This window comes from Solanum lycopersicum, chromosome 8 (genome assembly GCF_036512215.1).
Source record: "Solanum lycopersicum chromosome 8, SLM_r2.1".
Taxonomy (NCBI): Eukaryota; Viridiplantae; Streptophyta; class Magnoliopsida; order Solanales; family Solanaceae; genus Solanum; species Solanum lycopersicum.
This window is the reverse complement of record NC_090807.1, coordinates 2,739,495-2,764,319: the sequence shown is the minus strand read 5'-3', so window position 1 is coordinate 2,764,319 and position 24,825 is coordinate 2,739,495. Positions and strand designations below refer to the sequence as shown.

Here is a 24,825-nt window from a genome sequence, read left to right as displayed (position 1 = left end):
CAGTTATGCGTTTGGATAAAAGTGCTGAAGTTGTTATGCCAAACGTGAAAAGGGAAAAATGGAAGAAAGAGATGTTAGGGTTATATGGGTAATTTGGAGATTGTATAAAATATTGAGGGCAAAAAGATAAAAATGTGGTCAACTTAAAACAGCTTATAAGCTAAAAAAACAAAAACACCCCTACAACAGCTTTTAACTTTTGACTTAAAATAAGTTTTTTTAACTTAAAATAAGTTATTTTGAATATTGTCAAACAGCTAAATAAGTCAAAAACCAGCTTTTAAGTCAGTTTGACCAACTTTTAAGCTGAGCCAAACAGGCTCTTATGCTGGTGTCTCCTCCTTGTACTAGTTAATGTTGGGCCAACATTTAATAATTATTAATATCATCAAGTTTCATTGTTCCATACAGCTTTGAGGTTCTCATCCATCAATTCAAAAAAATTTTTTATCAGAGCTTGCTTATATATACTCTGTTACTATTTAGTTGTCTATTTTAGAAAATGTATATATATTAAAATAATAATAATTAATATTGTAAAGTTATAATCTTATTCTTGTTAAATATAATTTCAAAAAAAATGAATTAAAACTTAGAAATTTTTAAGAAGTTTAAATGAGAATATAATAGGGAAAAAAATTTATCCTTTCTTAATTTGTCAAAATGAACAAGTAAATAGGGACATTTAAAAGAGGAAATATGGATAAGTAAATAGGGACAGAGGGAGTATTATTTACTACTCACATGTTAAGGCACCAATTATTATCATAGGTTAATTACAATTTTATCATTAACTTAAAAGATTATGCAACTCTCCAAGTATAATAAATATATTTTGTGGTTCCAAAAAACATGCATTACAATTTAGTAGTACTATAAATTTTCTAGAATTAAATAAGGGCATATTAGGAAAAAAATTGTTGTCCTTTCTTGATTTGTTAAAATGGACAAGTAAATAGGGACATATATAAAAGGAAATATGGACAAGTAAATAGAGACATATGGAGTAATTAGTAAGGCGTGAACACGAAATCTTGATGATACCATAATAATATATAATATCAATAAACGAAATTATCAGTCTTAATAATATGACAACTATTATATATATAAACTAATTTAGTATCAATTAAATAAAATTATCAGTCTTAATGATATCACAACTGTGTATATATATACTGATTTAGTATCAATTAAACGAATTATTAGTTAGAGCTTTTTTCGTAATTATTTAGTGAAATATCAATGTAAAGGGATATTTATGGAGTATTTGCTTAGTTTCTCCCAAATATGAAATGCGGGTTCAAGGGACTTATGTCCTTGTTTATGAACGTAGCAGTCCATTTATGGCCCATTTGGAACTCGTAATAATGGGCCTTACTCCCTCGTCTCGATTTACGTGGCATACTTCGTCAAGGGAAAATGTCACATTTTTATATTTAAAATTTTATATAGATGGAACGGGGGTGGGGGTAGGGTTGTTGGTTTTCGAAGAAGTACAAGTTTAAGTGTCATTTGACATGCTCACAACAGAACCATGAATGATTGCATAATCAATGTAATTCCACAAACGAGGTATGAAAAGAGTGATGTATACATGAATCTTATCCCTACCTTGTGAAGGCACGAAGATTGGAATAAGGGCCAAAACTGCCCTAATTAAGAAAATACAAACAAATGTACACATGAAACTCCATTTTTACAAGAGCTGGCATCAAATTTTACAGTCACAGTATGTTCCAAAATTTTAGTACAACAGCATAAGTAAACAGCCATCATGCTAAGGACCAAATGATGTAACACAGGTCATATCTTGCAAAAAAAGAAAATTCTAATTAAATTAGATGGTATAACAACAATACTACTAAGTAGTGGTAACCAAAGGAAACTATGTAGCTCGGACTCTCCAAAAATTGTTGCTTGCACCCATGTCAAATCCTCTACTTTCGGAGGATTTATACACACCCAGTGATGTTTTTGAAGGATTCGGGCAACACAGAAGGGAAAGTTATTAACTTAACCAAGTTAAATCCCCAACTGGTTTTGCACTTCTAAGATAGTCTCAGCAGAGTTCCTAAGTTGCTGAATTTCCTCATCAGTAAGATGCACATTAGTCACACCTAAAACTCCATTTCTACCAAGCTGTGCAGGCAAGCTCAAGAAAACATCGCCGCCATCAATACCATAGAACCCCTTTGCTAGGATTGAGACAGGGTGAATCCTTCTCTGATCTCGAATGATTGAAAAAGCCAAGTTAGCCACAGAGTAACCGATTGCCCACGATGTGTAGCCTTTGAGATTGATCACTTCATATGCACTCTGCACAACCTGTTTATGGATTTTTTCCAATGTATCCTTCTCAAAAGCAATTTGTTGATTCTCCAGAAAGCTAAGAACCGGAATCCCTCCAACGCTAATACTAGACCACAGTGCAACAGAGCTATCACCATGTTCACCAACAATGTATGCCTAGTATAGACAAAAGAAGTTCAGTTTTTTGATGTAGTACATAATTTCATTATATTGAAATATTTCCTGTATACCAAAAAGTAGAGAATCAACAACATAGTATGGTTCTCTACTAATGATAAAAAATACAAACATATTATAAGACATCAAATGTGCTTCATAAGACTTCAAAAACTAATAATCAGACAAATTATAAAAGCTCTCTCAATCTTCAATATATACAAGCAGAAAACAGAGTTGAGTATCAGTGTATAACTCAAATATACTCAATAGTCTCAACCAAGTACTTAGGGCTGCTTATAGGACGAATCGGGCGGATAACTATGGTTAACCAATTGGCTAATCGGTTTTTAAATATATTAATCCGCTAGCCAACCAATAAGCTATCGGTTGGTTTGGTATCGAATAGTAATTAATGGATGGTTAACAGAAGGGGTACGGGCTCAATCATTTCATGCACCATTTTTCACTTTCACTCACCAACATATTTATCTTCAATCAAACAGAAGCTCTACTTAAGCTGGTAATTTTATAATTATTAAATCACAGAGAGAAATTTATGGAAGTTCAAAATTTTGAGGATGCATACACATAGTCATTCATTTAACAAATATACTCGATGAAAAATAAAAGTAACTACGATAATTCTTAACGATTAATGGTTTGCCCAATAAGATAATTGAGTAATCTGCCCCGATACCAATAAATTGTTTACTAAAATTTTTTAATTATTTATCAACATTTATTCAGAATGATGATGTCAAACGTTAGTCACTGAGTTTTGAATTTATTTTTGTACATAGTTAATGAAGTTCTAGATATAAACATACTATTTGGACTAGAGTTATACCAAACACCTACGCAACCTTCTAGCTCCATCCTTGACTGACCTATATGTTAGTTTTCTTTCTTTATACATTGTTCCTTTTTGTCGTTTTCTTTAAAGTAATAAAACAAAAATAACCTAATGTTTGATGTACAATGAGCTACTGGCAATTTTTTTTAAATAAAACTTAAATATAAATGTCTGCTGATAATCATACAAACTAAGTACTAAAAAATTGTCTTCTAGCAACTTTTTTTTTTTCATGACAAGGAAAATCTGCTGTCACTCTTATTCAATAGCTCGTAAATCATATAGGAGAGGTAATCTCCACTAGACAAGCTTGGTACGATAAGCTTGACCCAGAAGGCAAATTCCTTGCTTTCGCTGGCAAGGGGCTTCGAACTTGAGACCTCCAATATGAAAGTCCCACACTCAAACCACTGGACCACCCAAAAGGGTGTTCTAGCAACTCTTTTGTTGGCCATCGTTGTCAAAATCAACTGAAATGCTCCACTCTTTGTTACTAGATTGGTAAGTTCAATTCTTTAACAATCATTCTACTATAAATTAGCTTACATGAGTAGAAAAGAACAAACTTTGTGACACAATTTGTATGAATACTGTCTATGGTTTGGAACAACTCTTTAAATGCTAAGATACCAACATCATAATGACAAATCGTATCCTGTTCTGTCCCCACATGGTCAATCGAAAATAGTCTCTCTATCCGACAAAGATAGAGGTAAGCTCTACGTATATCTTAACTTCTCCATATCTCACATATGAAATTACATTAGATATATTGCTATTGTATATACATTAGTCTTAAATCATGTTGATAGGATACTTCAAAATGTGGATGGATGAGTGTTAGATACTTTAAATGCAGTACAGTTTTAAGAATCCAATATCTTTTTAAAAAGTCCAAACAACACACGTCTTTTATCTCGTACAAACACGATCACATAAAGAAGTGTATAGACAAAAAAAAATGCAACAAGATGCATTAAACTCCAGCTATGCTGTGTTCGAAGAAGGACAAGACCACAAGTGTTTTATTCAACATACGTTCGTTTTCATAGCTTAAACGTGTGATTTCATGATCATTAAAAAAGAAAAAGGAAAAATTTAAACAAACACAAAATATTGAATTTACCTGCACATCCTGCGCATTAACATCAAGGTGATCAGCAATCAAAAACCGGAACCTAGACGAATCCAAGTTCGTACCCGACCCGATAACCCGATTCACTGGAAACCCAGACAACTTCCAAGCAACATAGGTCAAAACATCCACCGGATTCGATACAATCAACAATATACACTCCGGCGAATACTTCACCAGCTCCGGCACAATACTTTTATACATCGCCAAATTCCTCTGCAACAAATTCAACCTGCTCTCCCCCGGGTTCTGCCGAGCACCCGCCGTGACAATACAGAGATCCGACCCGGCCGTAACCGTATAGTCAGCCGAAGCAACGATTTTAGTTCTCGGAAGGAACGCGGCGGCATGTTGGAGATCCAACATCTCGCCGCGTAATTTATCAGAATTTGCGTCGACGAGTGCTAGCTCGTCGACGAGATCCTGAGTAAGGATTGTTTGAGCGATGGCCATTCCGACGTTGCCGACGCCGATGACGGAGATCTTCGTGTGGTGATTCGTCTGAGATGGCGGGTTACTGTTGGCGATTGATTTGAAGAAAACTTGGTTTAGTTCTAGACCATCAAGGCTTAATGAAGATGATGATGACATAGTTGATCAAAAAATGTGTAGTTGATTTTTCTGTGAAACTGAAAATATGGAACTTTGGTTGAAGGAGGAGATTGGGTAAACACACTGAGTTGAAAATGAGAATAAAGTGATGGAAAGTTGACAACATGGCATTTTTTAAATGGTCTTTACAGAGATTTCATAACAATTCATCTCTTTTGAAAAGCTTATGATTTTAAAATATTTTTTAATTTTGTAATATAAATATATTAAATGAAAAGTTAAATTTAAAAATAAAGAAATTTTTTAAAATAGATTAAAAAGAATATTAAATCATTTTTTTAAAGAAATAAATTATCTTTTCTTTAAGTATAATAATTTAATTTGAATTCAGCTGAAATCTCTTTAAAAGTCTGTCGTCTTTTATGAAGTATGAACTTTTGAGTTTCAGTTACATCCAGATTCTTTTTTAAGGTTTAGAAAGATTATTTCGAAACATATGTTATCTTTGAATATTTGTCACCTTTTTAAAATATGTCCATCAATACTTGGACGGATGAATAAAATTAGCTTATTGTGAAAATGTTTGAGCAAAAACTATTTGTTAAGCAGCCTCACTCTGTTTTTTCATATTATACTTAGTTTTTGCGGGATAATTTCAAAGAAAAAATGTCTTTACTTTATTTAGTAGAACATAGTATAACTAGATTAAGAAATGTCTATTCATTAGAATAATTCATTTTTTCTAAATAATTTCTCGCTCATGAGAACATAAACGTGATTAATAGTCAATTGCCTTTTAAAAAAAAGATTAGAACAAGAAAGTTTTTCAATCCCTTATTATCAGAAACATATCAATAATCAGTCGTGAAAAAGTTAATCCTTATAATGAAGGAAGAATTTGAACCAACGTACAAAACAATTAAATATGACTTATCTAGCCAATAAAAACAACAAACTAAGCTAGCGTTTGGTTATAGATTTTCAAATATTCTTGGCAAATATTATTTGAGTGAAAATTTGGGTGAAATTTCACCATGTGTTTGGCCATAGAATTTGGGAAATATATTCACCTTTTTAGAAAAATATGATTTATATACACAAGTTTTAAAAACTATCGAAACTAACTAAAAGTTTGTATTACAAGTCAATTGAATGTTAGTTACAACAATAACAAATAATGTCCATGACAATGAAGCAATGTGATAATTTGGAGTGAGTGCAACAAAAATTATTCCATACATCGTGAAGTAGATAAAGTACGTGACTTTGTTACCTAAAGCCAATTTTTAATAATTTTCATCAACAATCATATCATTATTTAATATTCATTAAATATTTCATCACTATTTTGGTGTTCACGTAAAAAATGATGTAATACAACGCAAGCAACTACTAGAGAGGGTGTTTTTGTAAAAGATAAAAGATTGGGGTAAAATTTTAGTTTTTAAAATATCCCAAATAATGATATTTGGTTCAAATATTAGAAAAAACTAGTATTTGGAAATTTGGGATATTTGCCAAAAATATTTGCCAAATAATGACAAATTGTATGAACAAACATTATTTGTCAAATTTTTTCCAAATATTATTTAAAAAATTTATGGCCAAACGAGCCCTAAATATTCAGAGAAAGATAAGAAAACCAAGATACCACACTAAATTAGGCATTAACTAGAGCCACAATACCTTTTTTTTCCAATTTCAACTTGATGTCAAATATTTATATTAAAGCTCGAGTATTTTTTTCAATTTTAACTTGATATTAAATATTTATATTAGAGCTCGAATATTTCGAAGCAATACTAATCGTAAAAACAGAAACATTTTGTAGTCCAATAGCCACAAAGTACCAAAGGGTAAGAGTTGAGGGGGCAATGGAGTCATTTGCAGATTTGGAGCGACTCCAGACCCGAATCCTTCAACGAATAACAAACCTCGAGCTCTCTCTTCTTCCTACCGGCGATACTCCTCTCTCCGCCGCCAGTACCGCGGTCGCCGACGACACCACCACCGTGGACTGCCTATCCTCCATTCTCCTCGGGAATGGCGTCAGAGATTTCTGCTTCAAGCGTGTTGCCTCTGATTACTATGATTGGCCTCTCGAAGCTCGTCGTGATGTTTTAGGCGCTGCATCCGTTCACCATCTCTGCAAAAGCATTGTTCTGGTACCTCCTACCTATCTTCATTTTCATGTCTTAAGACAAGCATTTGGTATTAATTTCGTAATAGTATTAGGACTAATACAGTCCCTTAAATTAGTCTGTAAATTCTGTTGAGCATCTGAAAAATTGATACAGTTTATATATTGGACTTTTTCTATTCGCTTTTAGGAGTTGTCAAGTATTCTTGGTTTGGTAGATGAGTTAACCACTTATGCATTAGCCTCAACAAGCAGTAAAACCTATGGTCTATTTGAATTGAGGTTGATGTGTATAATTAAAGGAGATGACAGATTTTATCTTTAACTACCTAATAGACTCTTGATAGCATGGGAGAAGTTTTTCAAAGTTTAAATTGGAAGTGTCTAATAGGAACACTGTTTAGATTCTCAATTGCGAACAAAATTAATAGATCATCTGTTTCAATTTATAATGGTGTTTGATTGGGCACAATGTTTAAGATATTCATTTTGACTTGTGTATATTAGTGGTAGAGGAAGAAAGCAGTAAAACAATACTTATAAAAGTTAGCTTGTCGAAGAAAAAACACATCAAAGTTTAAGGCTTGAGTAATTTAATGGTTTTGCATTTTTGAAAGTTGGAAACATGGTTATGAGAACAACCACAGTTATCTCAAATAAAATTTCATTGTACTAGCGTGCAATCCAATACATGAAATTCTCGTGTTGAAAATGGTTATGATTTGCATGCTCCTTTTCCTTTGTTTTTTGTTGACTTCGGGTGTGTATGTGGGGGGGTACACTACCTTTCACAAAACCCAACCTGTGGGATTACTCTAGGTATGTTGTTGTTGTTGTATGTGCTTTTAACTTTAAAATATCTCGATGTCTCTTTAGAAGGGACTCTATCCTATCTTAGTCAAATTTGTCTGCTCAAATGCAGGTAAATACTCAAGCCCCATCTAATATCACTGATTGTAGTGATCGTAACAATTCAAAGTACTATGTCGTAGTTGTACAGGTAACTGTTGTGCAACTTCAGTTCTGGGGTCTAGAAATAGTATGTATGACTAATCTAACGTTCTTCTTATACTATCATAATTGCAGTATACTGCTAGATTTAATGCTGAGACTGTGAAGAATTTCCTATACACACTCAATGATGGCAAGATAGCCAAAAAGAAATTCAACAGTAAGTTCCTTCTCTAAACAGCATATTCATTAGGTGTAGCAGTTAAAGTGATTTGAATGAAAAATGAATTGGAGAATCTTAACCCTGTATGAAAATATCGAATTAGAAGTGTTAATTTGATCATTCTAAGAAAAGACTTTGCAGAAAAGACCATATTAATTGTGTAGGCTTTTGATGTATCAATCAAGGAATCAACTGTGCCTCAATCCAAATTAGTTGGGTTTGGCTATAGAAATCCTCTACATCCAATCCCCTCTACTCAGGTAATATTTGATGTATATACAAACAAAATGAATAACCATATATGAAATCTGCATATATATATATATTGCATAGTCAAAGTATGTGTTATGTTTTACGGAGTGTAAAGATGCAATCAATAACATAAATGAGACATGCTTATTTGTATTGCATATGCTTGTTGATTGAAGTATATGTTTATGTCTTATTAAGTACAAAGAAGCAATCTTTTTGTCTTCCTCGGGCCAGTCACGTACTTTAGAATCTTTTGTAGTTTAACTCTAACCTTGCAACTTTTAGGAGAAAGACTCAGATATATATTTTTTGTAATGAACTTTATCAAACATATTTCTTGTATTGAGGTCGCTTTTTGGGATGTCCTCTTCTGCATATTTAATGGTCGAAAAAAGAAAAAGAGAGTTGGCCGCTGCTAACTGTACGTGTTATAGTCTTCATGTGCTTGTTTTGTTGGAGATGACTTTGGCGTAATGTTATCTTGTTATGAGGTTTACTTGGACTTGAGCATATTAGAGAGCCACCCCAAGTGATGGGAGTAAGAGTTGTCACGCGATGTAATTGTCTCTCACAAGTTGCAGCTTATTGACTGGTTGTTATAAGAAAGCATGTAGTTCAGGAATAAATTGTTATTCTACTGTTTAGATGGTATGCTTAAATGATCTGCTAATAGTATTTCGGTTGTGCTGCTTTATATGATTTGTTTAGTTTCACCTGGTAGATACACTGTCATGAAGTTCTGTGTTCTCAGCCAGTAATGCTCTGAATGAGCGTGTTAACTATGATTCAGCCACTGGATACAAGACTAAGAGAAACTGGAATAAATTATTCACTTAGGAAACACGCAGTAAAGAACTGAAGTTATGAGGTTGAGAGACTTGATCTATGCACTTTGCTGCTTATAATAACTCCTCCTGCTCAATTTGTTTGTCTTAATTCTCCTTCTTAATGTAGAGAGTACTATATTTTTGGTTGTTGATGTTTTGTAAGAAACATGTACAAGTTAATGAGTTGTGCCAATATTTGGAGTCACATTATGTTGTACACTTCATGTAGAATAATATTCGCTATTGTCTGCTTTTTGCAGTGAGACTTGCTCCCGAGGAGACATCAATCAAACTGACTGGTTTTGAACACAATGGAGTTACGTGTGTTGGCATGAAAACAGATATACCGGTATTCACTCTTTGCTTTTTAAGAACTTCTGTTTAAATGTTGCCTAGTGCACCCTCCTTTTTATAGGTTTATATATAAAGTGTACCTAGGGAACTGTGGTTCAAAAAATGTGCTGAAACTTGGTCTGAAGATCGATGTTCTACTGAAACGTTGTCAGCAACTAAAGAAAATGATTTTCATCAGTAGAAGCAAACGTATGAATTGAAAAGTGGATATTATGAGTTCATGTTCTCTTGATGATTTCTTTCAAAGTCATGATTCAACCACAAACATTCGAGATTAAATTCAAACATCTTTTCTTACCCCTTAAGCTTAAAAATGTTATTTACCCTGCCAGTTTGTGTGCACCTCGACTATCCTTATGGGGTACCTGATACTTCCCACCAACATATAGGTATCAAGTAACTCTTTCCACCTAGGCTTGGAGATGTACATGTAGTTTCTTTGGTCTCCGTTGAAATTGAATATGAGATGTCATTCATTACCACTAGGCCACAGCAAACACATATGCTCCTAACCATATTAGGAAAATATTTGTGGTACTAGTATTGTGACTGCAAATGCAACTTATGCTACTAAATTTACCAGGTGATTTTGGATGAAGCAATTGCCAAACTCAGCCCTGACTTCTTCTGGTTAGGAGGCGGTGAGATTGATCTTAAACTGGGGGTGAGGACTTCAGAATTCATCAAGTTTGTTAAACCTTTCATCGTCAACTGCAGCGGTGCTTAGATTGACCCCATTCCTCGAAAAGCCTGTGCCATTTTGAGGTTTGAACTTGTATCGATATTAAATTTGTACTTCTACGGTTATTTTACCATTTCCTTGCTGGATTATCAAGATCTTTACACAAATGGTTGGTCGGATTCACTGCTTACTTTTCCGAGCTGTAGCTGGTGAGTGAGGGGTGCGCGAGTACTCCATTGGTGTTCTTTGTCTTAGTGTTATCTTGAGAAGAATGAATGAAGTAACGACTCTTGGAGTGAAACCATATGATGCAGTATATACATACATGCAAGTTAAAGAAATTGTTCCAGGAAAATAACACAATTATCAATGAGACTGAATTCAACTGTTTATTAACATCACTTGCCACAAGATTTTAGTACTTGTTTTCTTGAACTATACACAGGTATGAGCTATACACAACTTCTTGTTATTTACTAAAAACCTATATAAAGATGGAAACAGCAAGTGATTTTCACTGTCGATGGACGATGAAAATGAGAGCTTTAAGCAAATGATCCACTGTCAATACCATGAAAGCTACACCAAATTAAGGTTCCCCAAATGTGTTCTCTCCACTGTAGGTAACATAAAGGAAACCGTCTTCATCCTTCTTCTCGTCATAGATGGAAGACATGATTGCACCTGTAAAGCGCGAGGGGTTTGGCTATTATTTTGTCAGAAATTGGAGAAAAGAGTGTGTTTTTGAAGTTAAATTCGAAAAATACTTCTGGAAGATAAAGCTGATGATGATTTGTGAGTGAAAACTCATTATTTCAATTGAAATACTCCAAAGTTTGAACATATAAAGTTCTTCCCTGGAAAAAAAACACCAAAACATTTTGGAGATTAGCACTCACTCACCTGTTGGTGGTAGGACATTGTCGACGAATATGAAAATTGCCTTTTCTGCACTCAATTTAATCCTTTTTCGAATGACATACACAAACTGCCCTACCGTCAAGTCAGCTGGGACAAGATACCTGCAATTATGTCAATTGACGAAAAACATATTATGTATTAGTTTGGTGGTGAAGACGACAATAGTTAACAACAACATATCTAATTCCCACGAGTGAGGTCTGGAGAGGGTGCGCGTACACATACCTCAACCCTACCTTGGTGGGGATAGAGAGGTCGTTTCTGACAGAAAATGATTTGAAAGAAATGCAAGAGTAAAAAAGCTATGATAAAAATATTAAAAGAACCTTTGCCAAGGAGAAGGTTAATCAAGTTTTGGAGAACGTCATTCGCCAAGGAGGAAGTGATTATATACTCATGAACATGGCATGTTCTAAACAAACGAAATAGGAACACAAAGATTTACAGCACGATGGAGCGTTTAGAGTCTTTAGATGGATTATAATGAGAAAAATATTGATGGATGCTTACTTTTTCTTGTCAATGTTGGGAATATCACTCCTTTCAGCCTTTTCTACTATTACCTGCACATCATATAAATGGAGTCAACAGAAGCCGCGGAGAATATAGGAGAGTAGATACCGGGCTTGGAACATCTCACCACACGCGTACTAAAAGCGCGATCTTGAAACTAGAAACTCTGGTTTGGAACAAATGAGCAGACTTCAGCCCACAAGACACTCGAAGAGAATAAAATACTAAAGCAACAACACTTTAGCCTAATTTGCTAATACACTAAACATGAGAAGCCAAACCCTGTTTTACTTGAGACAAAAAAAATTACCAATGATGATCATGTATCATGTATTTTGCTTTCTGATTCAAAATGCAGTTTGGCATCAGATAACGCTGTATAACAGAGATTTTGAAGCTATGTTGCTCGGCCTCTTGAAAAATGTCACGAAAGTAGTGCATTTTCAGAGACTCATAGCAACACAGATTGCCAATTCACTCAAAGTCCATACAATTATGTACCAAGCATAAACAGCACATAAGTAATTACATTCAAATAGAAGCCAACCAACAACCACAAACAAAATTTGTATAATACAACGAAAATTTCCAATGAAAAAACTTAATTCTCACCGGAATCCTATCTGTGTATTTTTCCCTAATCCTAGAAGCTTCAGCGCGTCTCTTCTCTGCAAAACGTACAAAACAACAGAGTCAGAAAACAACAATAACCCTACTTCACAAAGCATTATGCAAAAAAATCACAAAACAAAAGTTCAATACAAACCAAGATCATGTTCTTGCTTGAACAAACTCTTTGCCATATTTATATATATATATATATATATGCCTGAATTCAACCATCAAAAAGCAAAAAAACTTTATGTTAAACTGACATATCATTACAAAATAAAGCCCGATTTCTTCAACGAACAAAACAAAAGAATAAAAGCATTACAACCTATATTTCCTTGCAAAACAACAATCAAAGATTACAACATCATCACAAGTCAATGTAATCCTACAAGTGAGGTCTGACAAGGATAAAATGTACGCACATCTTATCCCTATCTTTATCTTTTTAAGGTGAAGTGGTTGTTTCCAAGAGACCCTCGGCTCAAAAGAAATGAAATCAAGAGCAACATTGCAAGCAAGATGAACAAAGCAAAAAATTGAAGAATACAAATACTATGTGAATACTATCTAATGCTTACTAAAAAGGGGAAAAAGAACAATCAAATATGACGTGTAATCCCACAAGTGGGGTTTGGCATAGCGAGGATATAATGTATGCACACCTTATCCCTATCCCTATCTTAGTAAGGTAAAGTGGTTGTTTCCAATAGACCCTTAACTCAAAGGAAGTCAAATGAAAGCAAGCAAAAAGTCGAAGAATAAGATACTACGCGAATACTATCTAATGCTACTAAATCAGTTCTAAAAACAACTAAAGATTAACAAATCCTACAAACTTAACAAAAGATTAAACTGATATAAAGCTAATAACACCATCAAATCCTAATTCTCCTGGCTTAAAAATAAATAGCAAAAAAAGCTTAAATCTTTATGTTAAAACTGAAATACCCAATTACCAAATAATCCAATTCCTTCAAAAAAAAAAAAAAAAAAAACTACAACCCCATATTTTCTTTAGTAAACAGAAAAATCAAATAACCCCAGAAGTAAATAACACAATAAATTAACTGAAATAAGAAGAAAAACAAACACCCAATTGATAAAGCAAGAATCTTGAACTCAAATCAATCAATTTTGACCTCAAAAACCCAAATCAGTTCTGTGCCACAATACCCAAAAAAAATTGAGATTTTTTTTTTAAAAAAGGGAATAAAGATTATACCTTTTTTTGTAGAGAATGATTGAACAAGAAAAGGGGGAAAAAAAATGGGAAGATTATAGTAGTAGGTTTGATTGAATTGAATGATTAAAAAAACTTTTTTCTTTTGCTTTGTTTTTTTGGACTCTATAAATAATGTATGTAGCCTAATTTTTTTTATCATTATCAAGTAATTATTTTATATAAAATATTTGAAAAAAAAAAATTGTGTGTGGTTGCTTAGAGATATGAGCATACGTAGGCTTCAAGAATCATAGATAAAAGTCAAACAATCTTAATTGATAGATAAAATTATTTCGATATTTGTATTCTTAGAAAATAATATTTGCTCATAAAATTAGTTATATTTTTTATAATTAAAAGTAATTATAAGTTAAGTTAAATATCACGATTATTAAACGCTAGAGACATACAGTTAGAATATTCCTTAGTACATATTTGAAAGTCTTTCATCTTTGCATTATTACACTATTTTTAATATAATATGCTATTTGTTTTTTTCGATAGATATATCTTTTCGATAATACTTTAGAACTATATTTATCCTTTTACTTATCAAAACTAGCTATATTTACTCTTTCTCCATTCCTCCGATTTCCTACGGGTAGTGTAAGAAATATTTTAAGCAATAATACAGAAATATAACTTTTAACTTTATCTCATTTTATATTTTTGTTTTTTTAGCTTTGAGTGTGTACAAGTAAACACTTAAACTTGTGTAAAATTGAACAAATAAATACATACATCCTACATGACAATTTGCGTCCTATTGTGTCACATAGGGCTACTGTGTTTACTTGTTCAACTTTATATAAATTTAAGTGTCTGTCCATTTGTGCATATTCTAAGTTTGAGGATATAAATGTGAAATGAAACCAAGTTAAATGGCACATGTATGTATTATGTCAATATTTTATCGAAACTTCTCGGTGTGAATTCAGACTTAATCGAAATCCAATATAGGAATCGGAAACCGAATGAGTAAAAAAAAAAAGAGAAAGATACAAAGTTATTGTGAAAAAAATTCAAAACTAAAGTTGTTGCAACTTCTTTTTGAGCTAATCAGACACTTTTACATAGAGATTGCAGGCAAATAATAGACAACTTTTTTTTCTTACAAAGGAAGTGCAGCTAAACCAAGTAGAATCATCATTTGGCTAGCCTCTTTTCTTTTTCACCTCAATGCTTCTCTGAGGTTGACAAAACAAACATTTTGATGGAAAATATAGTGATTGTTCATGAACTTTTGAGAATGTAGCCCATAACTACACCAATCAAGCCAAGGACGATGACGAACTTGAACGAAACACCACCACTGCGGCTTTTGCTGATATCGCGCCTCATAATTTCCTGCAGACAGTGTTGCAGAAGTAAGCCGTTGTACGTAACTAAAAGCTATGTTATTCAGACTCTTCAAAAATGTTGATTGGTATATGTCAGATCCTCTAAAAGTATAGTAGCGTTTTGGAGGATCTGACACAGGTGCGACAACATTTTTTTTGGAGAGTCCGAGCTATAAAAGATATAACAACCACTCATAACGCAAAAGTTGCAGAGCAGACTATTTGTCTTTCTACACAAGTTCAGCTGACAATTCTGTTTCTACACAAGAAACTGCATAATACAAGTATTGGAGTTCTAAAAACACGAGAATCAATCGAAGAAAGTAATGTGATTCCTTACCAATTCTTGACGAAGTCTGTTGCTCTGATGTAGAGCACCAGCTTTCTCCTCCGTCAATCTGTAAATAAGAGACTTTGCCTGAAATAACACGTCTACGTTAGCCATGTTGCCCGGAAAAAACTGTATCTCCATGCAAGCATATTTATAAAATCATTAGCTGCAAACATCCTACGTTTGATGATTTAAGAGCAGCGATGCAAATGCATTATGCAAAAAAGGCCGCAACTTGTTTGAGGACATGGAAAAATGCAATCACTTTTTCATTAGTTCTGGAATCACTTAGTCCGTGAACCAAACAACCACTAATAGAACGAGGAGAGACATGTATAATGCAGCACTTGGACTATATCGTCAAGTAAGCTGTGGGGTTCAGAACTCATAACTTATAACTCACAATAACATCCGTAAATAACACAGATATAGAACGTATACAAAACTTGACGTTGGGAGCATTACCAAAGTGTTTCAAAGGTGGGATTATCTTGACGTAGGTCTGTCTCTGGCCTAGATCAACCTAAGTTAAATGAAGTCTCTATCGTTCTGCTTAAAAATCAAATATGAAACTTCATACACCTTAAAGTTCATATGACGAAAAGAGATTTTTTTGAGGTCCTTATACTCATTATGGCCTAGCATTGAATAGACTGGGTATTCACCTTATCAAGATCTCAAATCAATGATGGGGTCTGTTTGGCACCTCCTAAATGGGCGTCCAAATTGGACCGAACCCTTTGTCAGGCTATGGTTCCCTCAAAGTTATGGAGTAAACTAAGATACACACACATGTTATTTGACTTAAATGGGACGAAATGTGTGGAATTGTATTAGAAATTTCACCTCTGTAGATTTGTCATGAGTTTCAAGAAATGTTCTTGTGAGCTGCAATGACATTCATATAAATCAAGTTTCATCAAGAGTAAGACTGGAAAACTAATTAAAGACGATAAATAAGAATTAAACGATTTAGTAAACAACCTCAGAACCATTTTGATTGTCATTCTCTGTCAAGGACTGCCTCGGTGAAGAACCTTCTTCTGATCCTTCTGCCACGGGGGATGGTGGTTGAGGAGGGGGGAGGTAAATCACTTTCAATTTGCACTCTTCTACAACGCGTCCAGGCTCCTTATTGAACTACAAAGAGATCAACAAACTTCACTACGCTTAAATGGTTGAGTAACAACAACGACCAAAACATTATCCACCTATTTATCAAACATTTCAGTAAGGTAAGTTAATACGATAGAGATAATGATCAAAAATACATCTGAACTATCGCTTTTTCATGAGTTCCACACCTCAACTATCAAGCGTTCCCTTTTCTTACCTGAACTATCACCATTTGATAGTTGGTCTAATCAACTTCGAGGTCTGTTCTAATACATAGATGATGATACTTCAGGTAGGAAAATAAAACAACTGATGGTTGGAATGTGAGACTCATGAATAAGTGATAGTTCAGATGTGTTTTTGACGATTAACTCAATATGATAATAAAGGTACATTTTTCTTGTATTCAGAGACTCGGCATTAGAAAACGAAGAAAAAGATCCAGTCATTTGTATGATTACCATTTCCTGAGTGATGTCTTTTGGATTGGTAACAGCGCTTGCAACGACACTCTGAAGTAGAAACTTGTCCTTGCATTGCATATCAGCAGGGGCCTCCTTCTGTGCTTGCATTGTTACTACAAAAAGATGTAAACTTAACTCAACGACCAAACCAAGAAACGAAAATCTGACACTAACAATGTGATAAGTTCCTTTTTTTTTTGGTCAACTTTTTAATTCTAACTTTCCATATAGCATGTTTAAGACTCCAAGATTAAATGACATTTTGGTACATTCTACATATCTTTAGTTTAAGACCACAAATTCAAAAGTCTTATTTGCTTTCTTAAAGTCGGTATAAAGTTAAAACCAGACAAACAAATTGAAACACATGAAGTATGTCAATTCGGTGAAGTATAAGTTAAAGTTAAAGTTAAGCTGCACTGATGAGCTTAAATGGAACGACTTGGACAGTGAGGAGTGAAGATTCAGATAGCCGACTCAAACTTATAATATCTCAATTTGATGAAACATAATTTCAAAGTTAACATTTGAGCTGCAGTAACAAGCTTAAAGGGAGAGACATGGACATTACGAATTCATATACATAACTTCAACTTTCTTATATCCTAATGTATATAACATTATTTGACTGAACATATAGCTCAACCAAAAAAAAAAAAAAGAAATCTTTTGAAACTTACGGTCTTAGACACGTAATGAGATTTCTACGACTATAAAAAATATACCATCAAGGATAAAATACTAAGCTTTAAGTTAAATTGTTAACAAACTAATAAAAGAAAACAGTGTCACATATGACATTTCCGTAGCTATAAAAACACATCACTAAGAATAAAAACGAGAAGTTAAAATTAAATTATTTCCAAATATCAAAATGTGTCTCTTCTTTATTCAAATGAAGCCGACCCTTGGCTGCACAACTAGTAAAGTTATTGCCACATGACCAAGTCGTCATCAAAAGTTCGAATTGCACCACTTCCAAAAATGCAGGATAAGAATACGAACTAATAAGTCAATAACGTTACATAACATAAAACACAACAACTAATCTCTTAAAAAATATACTATTTTTGTTAGATAGACAAAAAAAAAATGTGAATACCGATAACATCACAAGTGGATCGAGGCAAAACAATGCCTGTATTCGGACGAACACAATACTTTTTCGGGTTCGTCGTTTTAACCTGAAAAAACAAAAACAAAAACAAATCAAAATCTATATAATAAAAAGAAAATTTATGAAAAAAATTCAAAAATCATAAAACAGAAAATTTAAAAACGGAAAATGCACCTTAAATGCGACATGATTTTCAGTTTTATTTGATAATTGAAGGGAACACGATATCTGTTTCTTCAGCTCAACTGATCAAATCAAAACCAAATAACGTCAAAAAAAAAAATTAAAAAAATGGGGAAAAAACAGAGAGGATAAACTCAAATAAAAAAAAAATTACATGCGAATTTGAGCTCAAGAGGACCGATGGTGAGAAGCTCTGTTTCTGCACTGCTCATTTTTTTAATTTTTTGTTGAGAAAGTGAATTGAGTAAAAAGGGAAATTTTGGATTTAGTTTTCTTCTTCCTTTACTGATTATTACACAAATAATTTGGGGGTGATCCGTATAACTCTCCAATGGCAATGCCAAATTATAAGTTTTTTTTTTCTTATGGATTTTATGATTTTATTGAGGTTAATGTATTCGGGGAAACTTACGTAAATATACTATAATAAAAAAAATATTTATAATTTATAGTAATAACATTTTTTTCACTTGATCACTTTTAATTTATTTATAATAATACAAGTTTAATATATATTAGAAAGATAAATTTATTATTCAAATATAATATAAGTTTTAATGATGAATAATACATTTATCACATATTTTAGTACACTTATAAGTTATAATATAATGTGACAATTTTTTACGAAATAAACATAATATATTTTAAAAACAGTTACAATTCAAATATATTGCATAAATAATTCACTTTTAATACATATTACAGATTTATCATAATATTGCTATAAATAGTAATAAATAAAAAATAGTTTAGTAATCATTCTTAAAAATATATTAATTCATTTAATTTTTTCATGTATTTAATTATCGATTTTACATGATTAGAATTTTGTCTATGTATAATAACATAGGTAAGTCAAAAATATTTAAAAGAAATAATTTATTATGTTTTTAAGTTGTGTTTTGCGGTCACAATTTGTTGATAAATTTTAAATTTTTTAAAATTTTTTGAGTGATCAATATTCAATTTTATACCGTTTTTTCAAATTTTTATATAAATTGATATGAAATTAAACATCAACGTGGGTCCACCCCTAATCATATAAATTGACTTTGTGTCTGATGTGTAATACAACAACACATACATTAAAAGTCAATTTTCAGGACACTTTTAATTATTTGTGTAAATTTTTAATGCAATAAATCGAGATAATATAATCAGAATTTTATATAAATATCGTTTAAGATCGTAGCTATTATAAGTGCAATGACATTAATTTAGTTGCTATTAAATGTGTTTACAACAATAATAAATATCACCGCTAAAAAATATACCTATTATCATTAAACGTCTCTTCTATTATAGTTACGATTTACTAGTTCGATATTCTAATTTCCTAGGTTTCATTTGTGATGATACCTAAGTTACATTCTAAAATTATCCGCAAAAATCATTTATACATTTTAATTTTACGAGCAATAGTTTAGTAGAAAATATAATTAAGATTCAAAGTTGAAATTTGGATCCACGAAAGGTAAAAGTTGATATAAATTATTTATAAAAATTACATAAGATAAGTATCTGCAACTCATTTTGACAATTGCTAATGGACTATAGAATCCATATAAACGAGTTCGAAGCCTAAAGGGTATAAAATATTAACAAAAACTTCAAAACAATATATAAAAATTTATATTAACCAAAATGGCAAAATCGCTGGAACAACAACGATTTACTCCACCGGAAAAAGCAAAACCGTTGTTGTTCAAGCGATTTTGCCATTTTGGTTAATATAAAATTTTATATACCGTTTTGAATTTTTTGTTAATATTTTATACCTTTAGGCTTCGGACTCCCATATAAACGTTTCATCATTACTTGTGAAACGTAACACATGCCAACTAATTACAGTGTGGCTCTCCGCAAAAAGCAGAAAAACCAGATCACGAATTACCTTTCACCTTCCACCAACAATAATATGTATTAGATAGTTCTATCCACCAAGGCTATGATAGTCGATAGATGAAAAGAAATCACCAAGTATTTGTATCTATTAGGATTTGTGTATATAAATGAATAATAATCAGCAGATTACTTACTCTTTTGTCAATTAGAAACCGCAAATCCAGAGCCAGTTACATTGATGAGGGATGAATAATTGGTGGTTTTATTCTCTCCAATAGTTTTTCAACTTCTATAAATCCACCAAGAGGCCCCAATGATAAGTATTTCATAAATCGCCAGCTGTTCAACGTCTAAAATTAGAAAAGGGAATATACAACACTTCGAAGAGTTCAAAGTTTTCGAAAAGGTAATGTTCTAGAGTATCAAGGAAGTTTAAGCATGTAGAGAAAAGGTTACCTTGGAGTATAAGGAAGCGCGAAGCAGTGGAGGTGGAGGTGATCTACACTGTTGAATGGAGGCTGATGGAAACCAAATCTGAGAACATGGAAAAATAGTTGTGAAAAGGATTCCTAATCCACAAGTATAAGTTTCTATGTTAAGAATCCCGAAATATAAAGTAATACCAAAATTGTTTAAATTCCAGAACGCATGACAATATTTCAAAATATATATTGGTTATGAACTTGCAAGTTGTATGCTAGAGAAATCAACTACATCATTGCAGCTGTTTTCTCTATCTCTAGCCTCAAAACAGTACTTACAACTAGCGGCTAAGATTGTAAAACGTAGTCCTTCTTCCATAGAAGCTTCTGTTGATTGGCCCTTAATTCAACACAAGAGCCAGAAAATAAAGCAGAAAGCTAAAATTGCAAAACAAGTTCGCTAAATCATTGGATTAACATTGCTTTAGATGCCTGCATTTATTCTGCTAAGTGATTGAAAAGAAAATTCAGGAGTATTAGGTGTGGTTATGTCATTCATTACATACTACAAATTATAGAATGCTGTCGAGATAATGAAGATGCAAGTCCTTCTTTCTGTATATGTGTTTAAAAGACAATACCTGTAGTGCTTTGACTGAGGTGCATCCCTATCTAGCAGACTCTTTCCCACATCTAACATGTGACTCACTATAAGAAAAGAAGCTGCAAGTTAGATGTGTGAAAACAGAGAAATAAGGCAGTATCGAGATTCCAAAAGAAAATGAGGTAGTAAACATGCATCCAATAAGTATACTTTACCCAAGGAGAAGTCGTCTGAGCTTCGCTGAAGGTTTTTGACAGTTGGAATGTGCTGTTTTGGAATTACCAAGTAATGCCTGTCAAGATTTTGAGTATTAAGAGGAGATCATTACAAAGGATTTTGCAAATTCACATTCTATGCCAGCAACGGAAGTAAAATTAGATGACCGATATGGCATATCAAATTACCATGTTAGATAAGACATAATACAATGTCGCCTAGAAATAAATATACTGACTGAAAGTATTAAAAAATTATGGAGAACAAATAGATTATACAAAACTATCTGCATATTGTTTCTTTCTCATGATTAAAAATATTTGATTGAGTAATTGACCAAAAATAACGAGCCAAACAGAAAGCCAGCATTATGACCACTAAAGATAAGTACAAGATTCATAGTCCTCCCTCCATTTCTAGTTACTTGCCAAACAGAAGGCCAGCATTATGACCATTAAAGATAAGTACAAGATTCATAGTCCTCCCTCCATTCCTACTGACTGGGGTGTGTCATGTATGAAGGAAAATGTTTTCTTGAAAAATAAGTGGGTTTCTTCCTTATTTTCTTGTGTTCCATAGGTAAGCATATCCTAAAAAGCAATTGTATATAGTTTAGACAAGCACTATGAAAACTTGAGGTCGGGAGGTAGGGCTGTGGGATGGCGAGGATGAGGACTAGGGAGGCTAAGGGTGAAGATGAGGTGTTGGACGATGGGGAGGACCTGATCAATATCGCATGTCATTGGTAGAGCTTGTTTTTCCTAATTTCACTAGAGAGGTTATTTTCCTCATTTTTAAGGAGCTTGTTTATGTTATTCAAAATATTTGACCAACTGAACATGGGAAATTGGAAATCATTTCTTCATACTGAACATACCCTTAGACCTCCCTCCATTTCTAATGACTTAACTTGGCATAAAAGATCCATAAGTCATCCCTTCCGTTCTAATGACTTAGTTTGACTTGATACAATTACCAAGGAGAGTAAAAGTTTTACTGCCAAAGAATCATTCTATCAACTTGAGATAAGTAAGTTGAGCCTGCTCAATTGAACTCCGGTGCAGCTAAATGATGTATCTAATTGTTCATTTTCAAAGGGTGATGCTAAAAGTGGCAAAGACTTGAAGCTGGGATAGCTCTTCATTACATCCTAGCACTAGCTAACATTTGTATATCCTATATTCGACATAAAGAGGAAGAAAAAGGGAATTCATTAACATGTCCATCTATACAAAAATAAAGCCACTTTATGATTCTCTTGTAGAGTATTTATTAACTACAAAGCGAGGAAATAAGTATTTCTATGTCCCTCCGCCAATATAACTCAATATGAATGAAACTCATCAGTTTCATAGTTAAAATGCAATACAAAAAATTCAGCAAATAGGATTTCACGGAATCTATGAACAACTAAGCCAGAACTTACAAAATGTAGTGCAAAGGAAAGCACTTGTGCTGCTCAATTAACTAAAAAAACAGCAGAAGATGGATCATAATTTACAAGTTAAATGATTATATACAAAACTCCCAATTTTATTTTATTTTTATAAAAATTTTGTCCGAACCAACTTGTGAACACCTCGACTAATTCCCCAGGATACTTGCTATCTCCCACCAACATATGTATCCATCCAGTAACTCTGTCTGGCCAGGAGATATGAGAAGAAATCAACTACCGCCTGCGACCTGACTTTAAGTTTCCCACGGCATAGTAAGGTCCAAATGGCCAGCTGAGAGTTAGTCAAGTTATTTTAAAGTCCGCCATCAACTAGTTTGAGATTGAGGCTTACTGATTCATTAGATTAAGAGTTAAATGGTCAAAAACACACCTGAAGATCATGTTTTTTCAAGTTCTGTACCTAAACTATCCGGTCGTGTTAATTTTTCCTAACTGAACTATATCAACTTATCAAATATTGTTCTCTTTTTTCTACCTGATCTACTCTGCTGGGCCGACACTGAGAGACTAAAGCTAGGGGAGCGAATGGGATTCATCAACTATTTATCAATTATACATCAGCTGTCAGTTGTTTCCTTTTACTAGCTGAAATATCATCACTGTTCATTTAGGAAAAGGAAATTGATAGTTGAAGGTGTTTTTCCATGAACATTTGATGATAGTTGTACCTGGGAAACTAGAGCTCCTAATAGTTCAAGCATGAAACTCAAAAACCAGGATAGTTTATGCATAATTTTGATCATTCACTCTTGAATTAAATACTGAATCCAACTATAGTAAAAACAATAGGAAACAATGAAAAATTGAACAACCTGAAGGCAGAGGGATTAATATCTTGAAATGCAACAACTTTATCATCCTGTAAAATCAATTAAACCAAACAAAATCATCAACTTACTTCACGCATGTGGACTGATTGTTATCGGAACCAAAAAAAAAAAGTGAGAGGAGAGATCTGACGGAGTGAAGGAGAGTGGTTGAAGTTGAAGAGGTAGCAATCTGGCAAAATATACATTCCGATAAAGCTCCTCCGGTCATTCTTCCGACCTCCGTCACTGTTCGGATCATATCACCATTGTTAATTTGCTCTTCACTTTTTGAGTAATCGCCATTGACGTACTCAGTACTGAACTTTGGCAATGGGGCTCCGAGTATCCACCGACCCGGCTCAGAATAAACAAGACTCGAACCAGCCCATCTCTATAAACTGGACTCGACCCACATATTGTGATTGGGTCGGCCCGTTTATCGGTCCATAGGATGGGAAGATTTTTAAAAAGGAAAAATTACATAAATTTGATACATTTTAATAAATAATTATTGATTTTAGCGATACTTTTTATTTATTACTATTTATAGCAACATTATGTAAAATCTGCAATATGAATTAAAGGTGAATTATGTATGCAATATATATGAATTATAATTGTTTTTTTGAAATATATTATGTTTGTTTGGTAAAAAATCGACATATTGTATTATAAATGTATTAAAATGTGCAAAAAATTATTATCCATCATTAAAACTTGTATTATATGCGAATAATAAATTGTTCTTTGTAATATGCATTAAAATTGTATTGTAAATGAATTAAGATTGATCACGTGAAAAATTTAGGGCAACTTTCACATATAGCAAACAAAAAATTCATATTTGTATGCTATAGCAAACTTTGCATAATTGCGCTCTATATCAAACATAAAACTGTATAATTCGCTATACATATACAATTATATAATTCACTGGCCTAAATTGTATAATTCGCTGGCCTATTTCGCTGCAATTGTATAATTTGCTTTGCATACAGTTGAATCGAATTAAAATGTATGTATATTGCATAATTATAAGTGTATAGCAAGAAGATATATGTTTTTCTCGCTTTATACAAAAATAGAAACACAATATATACACTTCTGTTATATAAAGCTAGAGAAAATTGTATTTCACTGCAATTGTATAATTCACGATTGTATAATTCGTTGGCCTTTTTCTCTGCAATATTTGAAGTAAAAT

At 32.9% G+C, this 24,825-nt stretch overlaps 5 protein-coding genes across 11 annotated transcripts; 1 reads left to right on the top strand and 4 right to left on the bottom strand.

The window, feature by feature from the left end:
- Positions 1–1,680: 1,680 nt before the first annotated feature.
- ldh2 (L-lactate dehydrogenase) lies at positions 1,681–5,220 on the bottom strand. The gene is made up of 2 exons (NM_001279091.2): positions 4,452–5,220; positions 1,681–2,469 (listed from the first exon to the last, which is right to left on the bottom strand). The coding sequence occupies exons 1-2, from the start codon at positions 5,049–5,051 to the stop codon at positions 2,026–2,028; spliced, it is 1,044 nt and encodes a 347-aa protein (NP_001266020.2). The 5' UTR covers positions 5,052–5,220; the 3' UTR covers positions 1,681–2,025.
- Positions 5,221–6,821: 1,601 nt separating this feature from the next.
- LOC101264743 (uncharacterized) lies at positions 6,822–10,837 on the top strand. The gene is made up of 5 exons (XM_026032663.2): positions 6,822–7,177; positions 8,075–8,152; positions 8,239–8,323; positions 9,666–9,754; positions 10,343–10,837. The coding sequence occupies exons 1-5, from the start codon at positions 6,887–6,889 to the stop codon at positions 10,484–10,486; spliced, it is 687 nt and encodes a 228-aa protein (XP_025888448.2). The 5' UTR covers positions 6,822–6,886; the 3' UTR covers positions 10,487–10,837.
- LOC101265259 (autophagy-related protein 8f) lies at positions 10,812–14,160 on the bottom strand. Of its 3 annotated transcripts, none has more exons than XM_004244522.5 (6): positions 13,713–14,160; positions 12,642–12,704; positions 12,488–12,543; positions 11,873–11,925; positions 11,345–11,463; positions 10,812–11,125 (listed from the first exon to the last, which is right to left on the bottom strand). In XM_004244522.5, exons 1-6 carry the CDS (start codon positions 13,870–13,872, stop codon positions 11,031–11,033), a joined length of 546 nt encoding a protein of 181 aa, XP_004244570.2. In that variant the 5' UTR covers positions 13,873–14,160; the 3' UTR covers positions 10,812–11,030. The 3 variants fall into 3 exon arrangements, with proteins under 3 accessions (XP_004244570.2, XP_069143820.1, XP_010324593.1); XM_069287719.1 differs by lacking the exon at positions 13,713–14,160 and adding an exon at positions 13,630–13,696; XM_010326291.2 differs by lacking the exon at positions 12,642–12,704 and having other exon boundaries at positions 13,713–13,887.
- Positions 14,161–14,607: 447 nt separating this feature from the next.
- Positions 14,608–18,593, bottom strand: LOC101264447 (vesicle-associated protein 1-1-like). 2 transcript variants are annotated; one of them, XM_004244519.5, is made up of 8 exons: positions 18,418–18,589; positions 18,255–18,325; positions 18,066–18,147; positions 16,961–17,076; positions 16,368–16,523; positions 16,230–16,271; positions 15,393–15,470; positions 14,608–15,059 (listed from the first exon to the last, which is right to left on the bottom strand). In XM_004244519.5, exons 1-8 carry the CDS (start codon positions 18,473–18,475, stop codon positions 14,946–14,948), a joined length of 717 nt encoding a protein of 238 aa, XP_004244567.1. In that variant the 5' UTR covers positions 18,476–18,589; the 3' UTR covers positions 14,608–14,945. The 2 variants fall into 2 exon arrangements, with proteins under 2 accessions (XP_004244567.1, XP_069143819.1); XM_069287718.1 differs by lacking the exon at positions 16,230–16,271 and having other exon boundaries at positions 18,418–18,593.
- On the bottom strand, positions 18,060–24,000 carry LOC101265563 (bifunctional adenosine 5'-phosphosulfate phosphorylase/adenylylsulfatase HINT4). Of its 4 annotated transcripts, XR_011210984.1 has the most exons (8): positions 23,773–24,000; positions 23,625–23,671; positions 21,353–21,429; positions 21,175–21,241; positions 20,568–20,645; positions 20,306–20,450; positions 18,255–18,325; positions 18,079–18,147 (listed from the first exon to the last, which is right to left on the bottom strand). XR_011210984.1 is itself a non-coding variant. In XM_069287720.1 (7 exons), exons 1-6 carry the CDS (start codon positions 23,878–23,880, stop codon positions 20,342–20,344), a joined length of 486 nt encoding a protein of 161 aa, XP_069143821.1. In that variant the 5' UTR covers positions 23,881–24,000; the 3' UTR covers positions 18,060–18,147; positions 20,306–20,341. The 4 variants fall into 4 exon arrangements, 3 of the variants coding, with proteins under 3 accessions (XP_069143821.1, XP_010324592.1, XP_004244571.1); XM_069287720.1 differs by lacking the exon at positions 18,255–18,325 and having other exon boundaries at positions 18,060–18,147; XM_010326290.4 differs by lacking the exons at positions 18,079–18,147; positions 18,255–18,325 and adding an exon at positions 20,109–20,167.
- Positions 24,001–24,825: the final 825 nt, after the last annotated feature.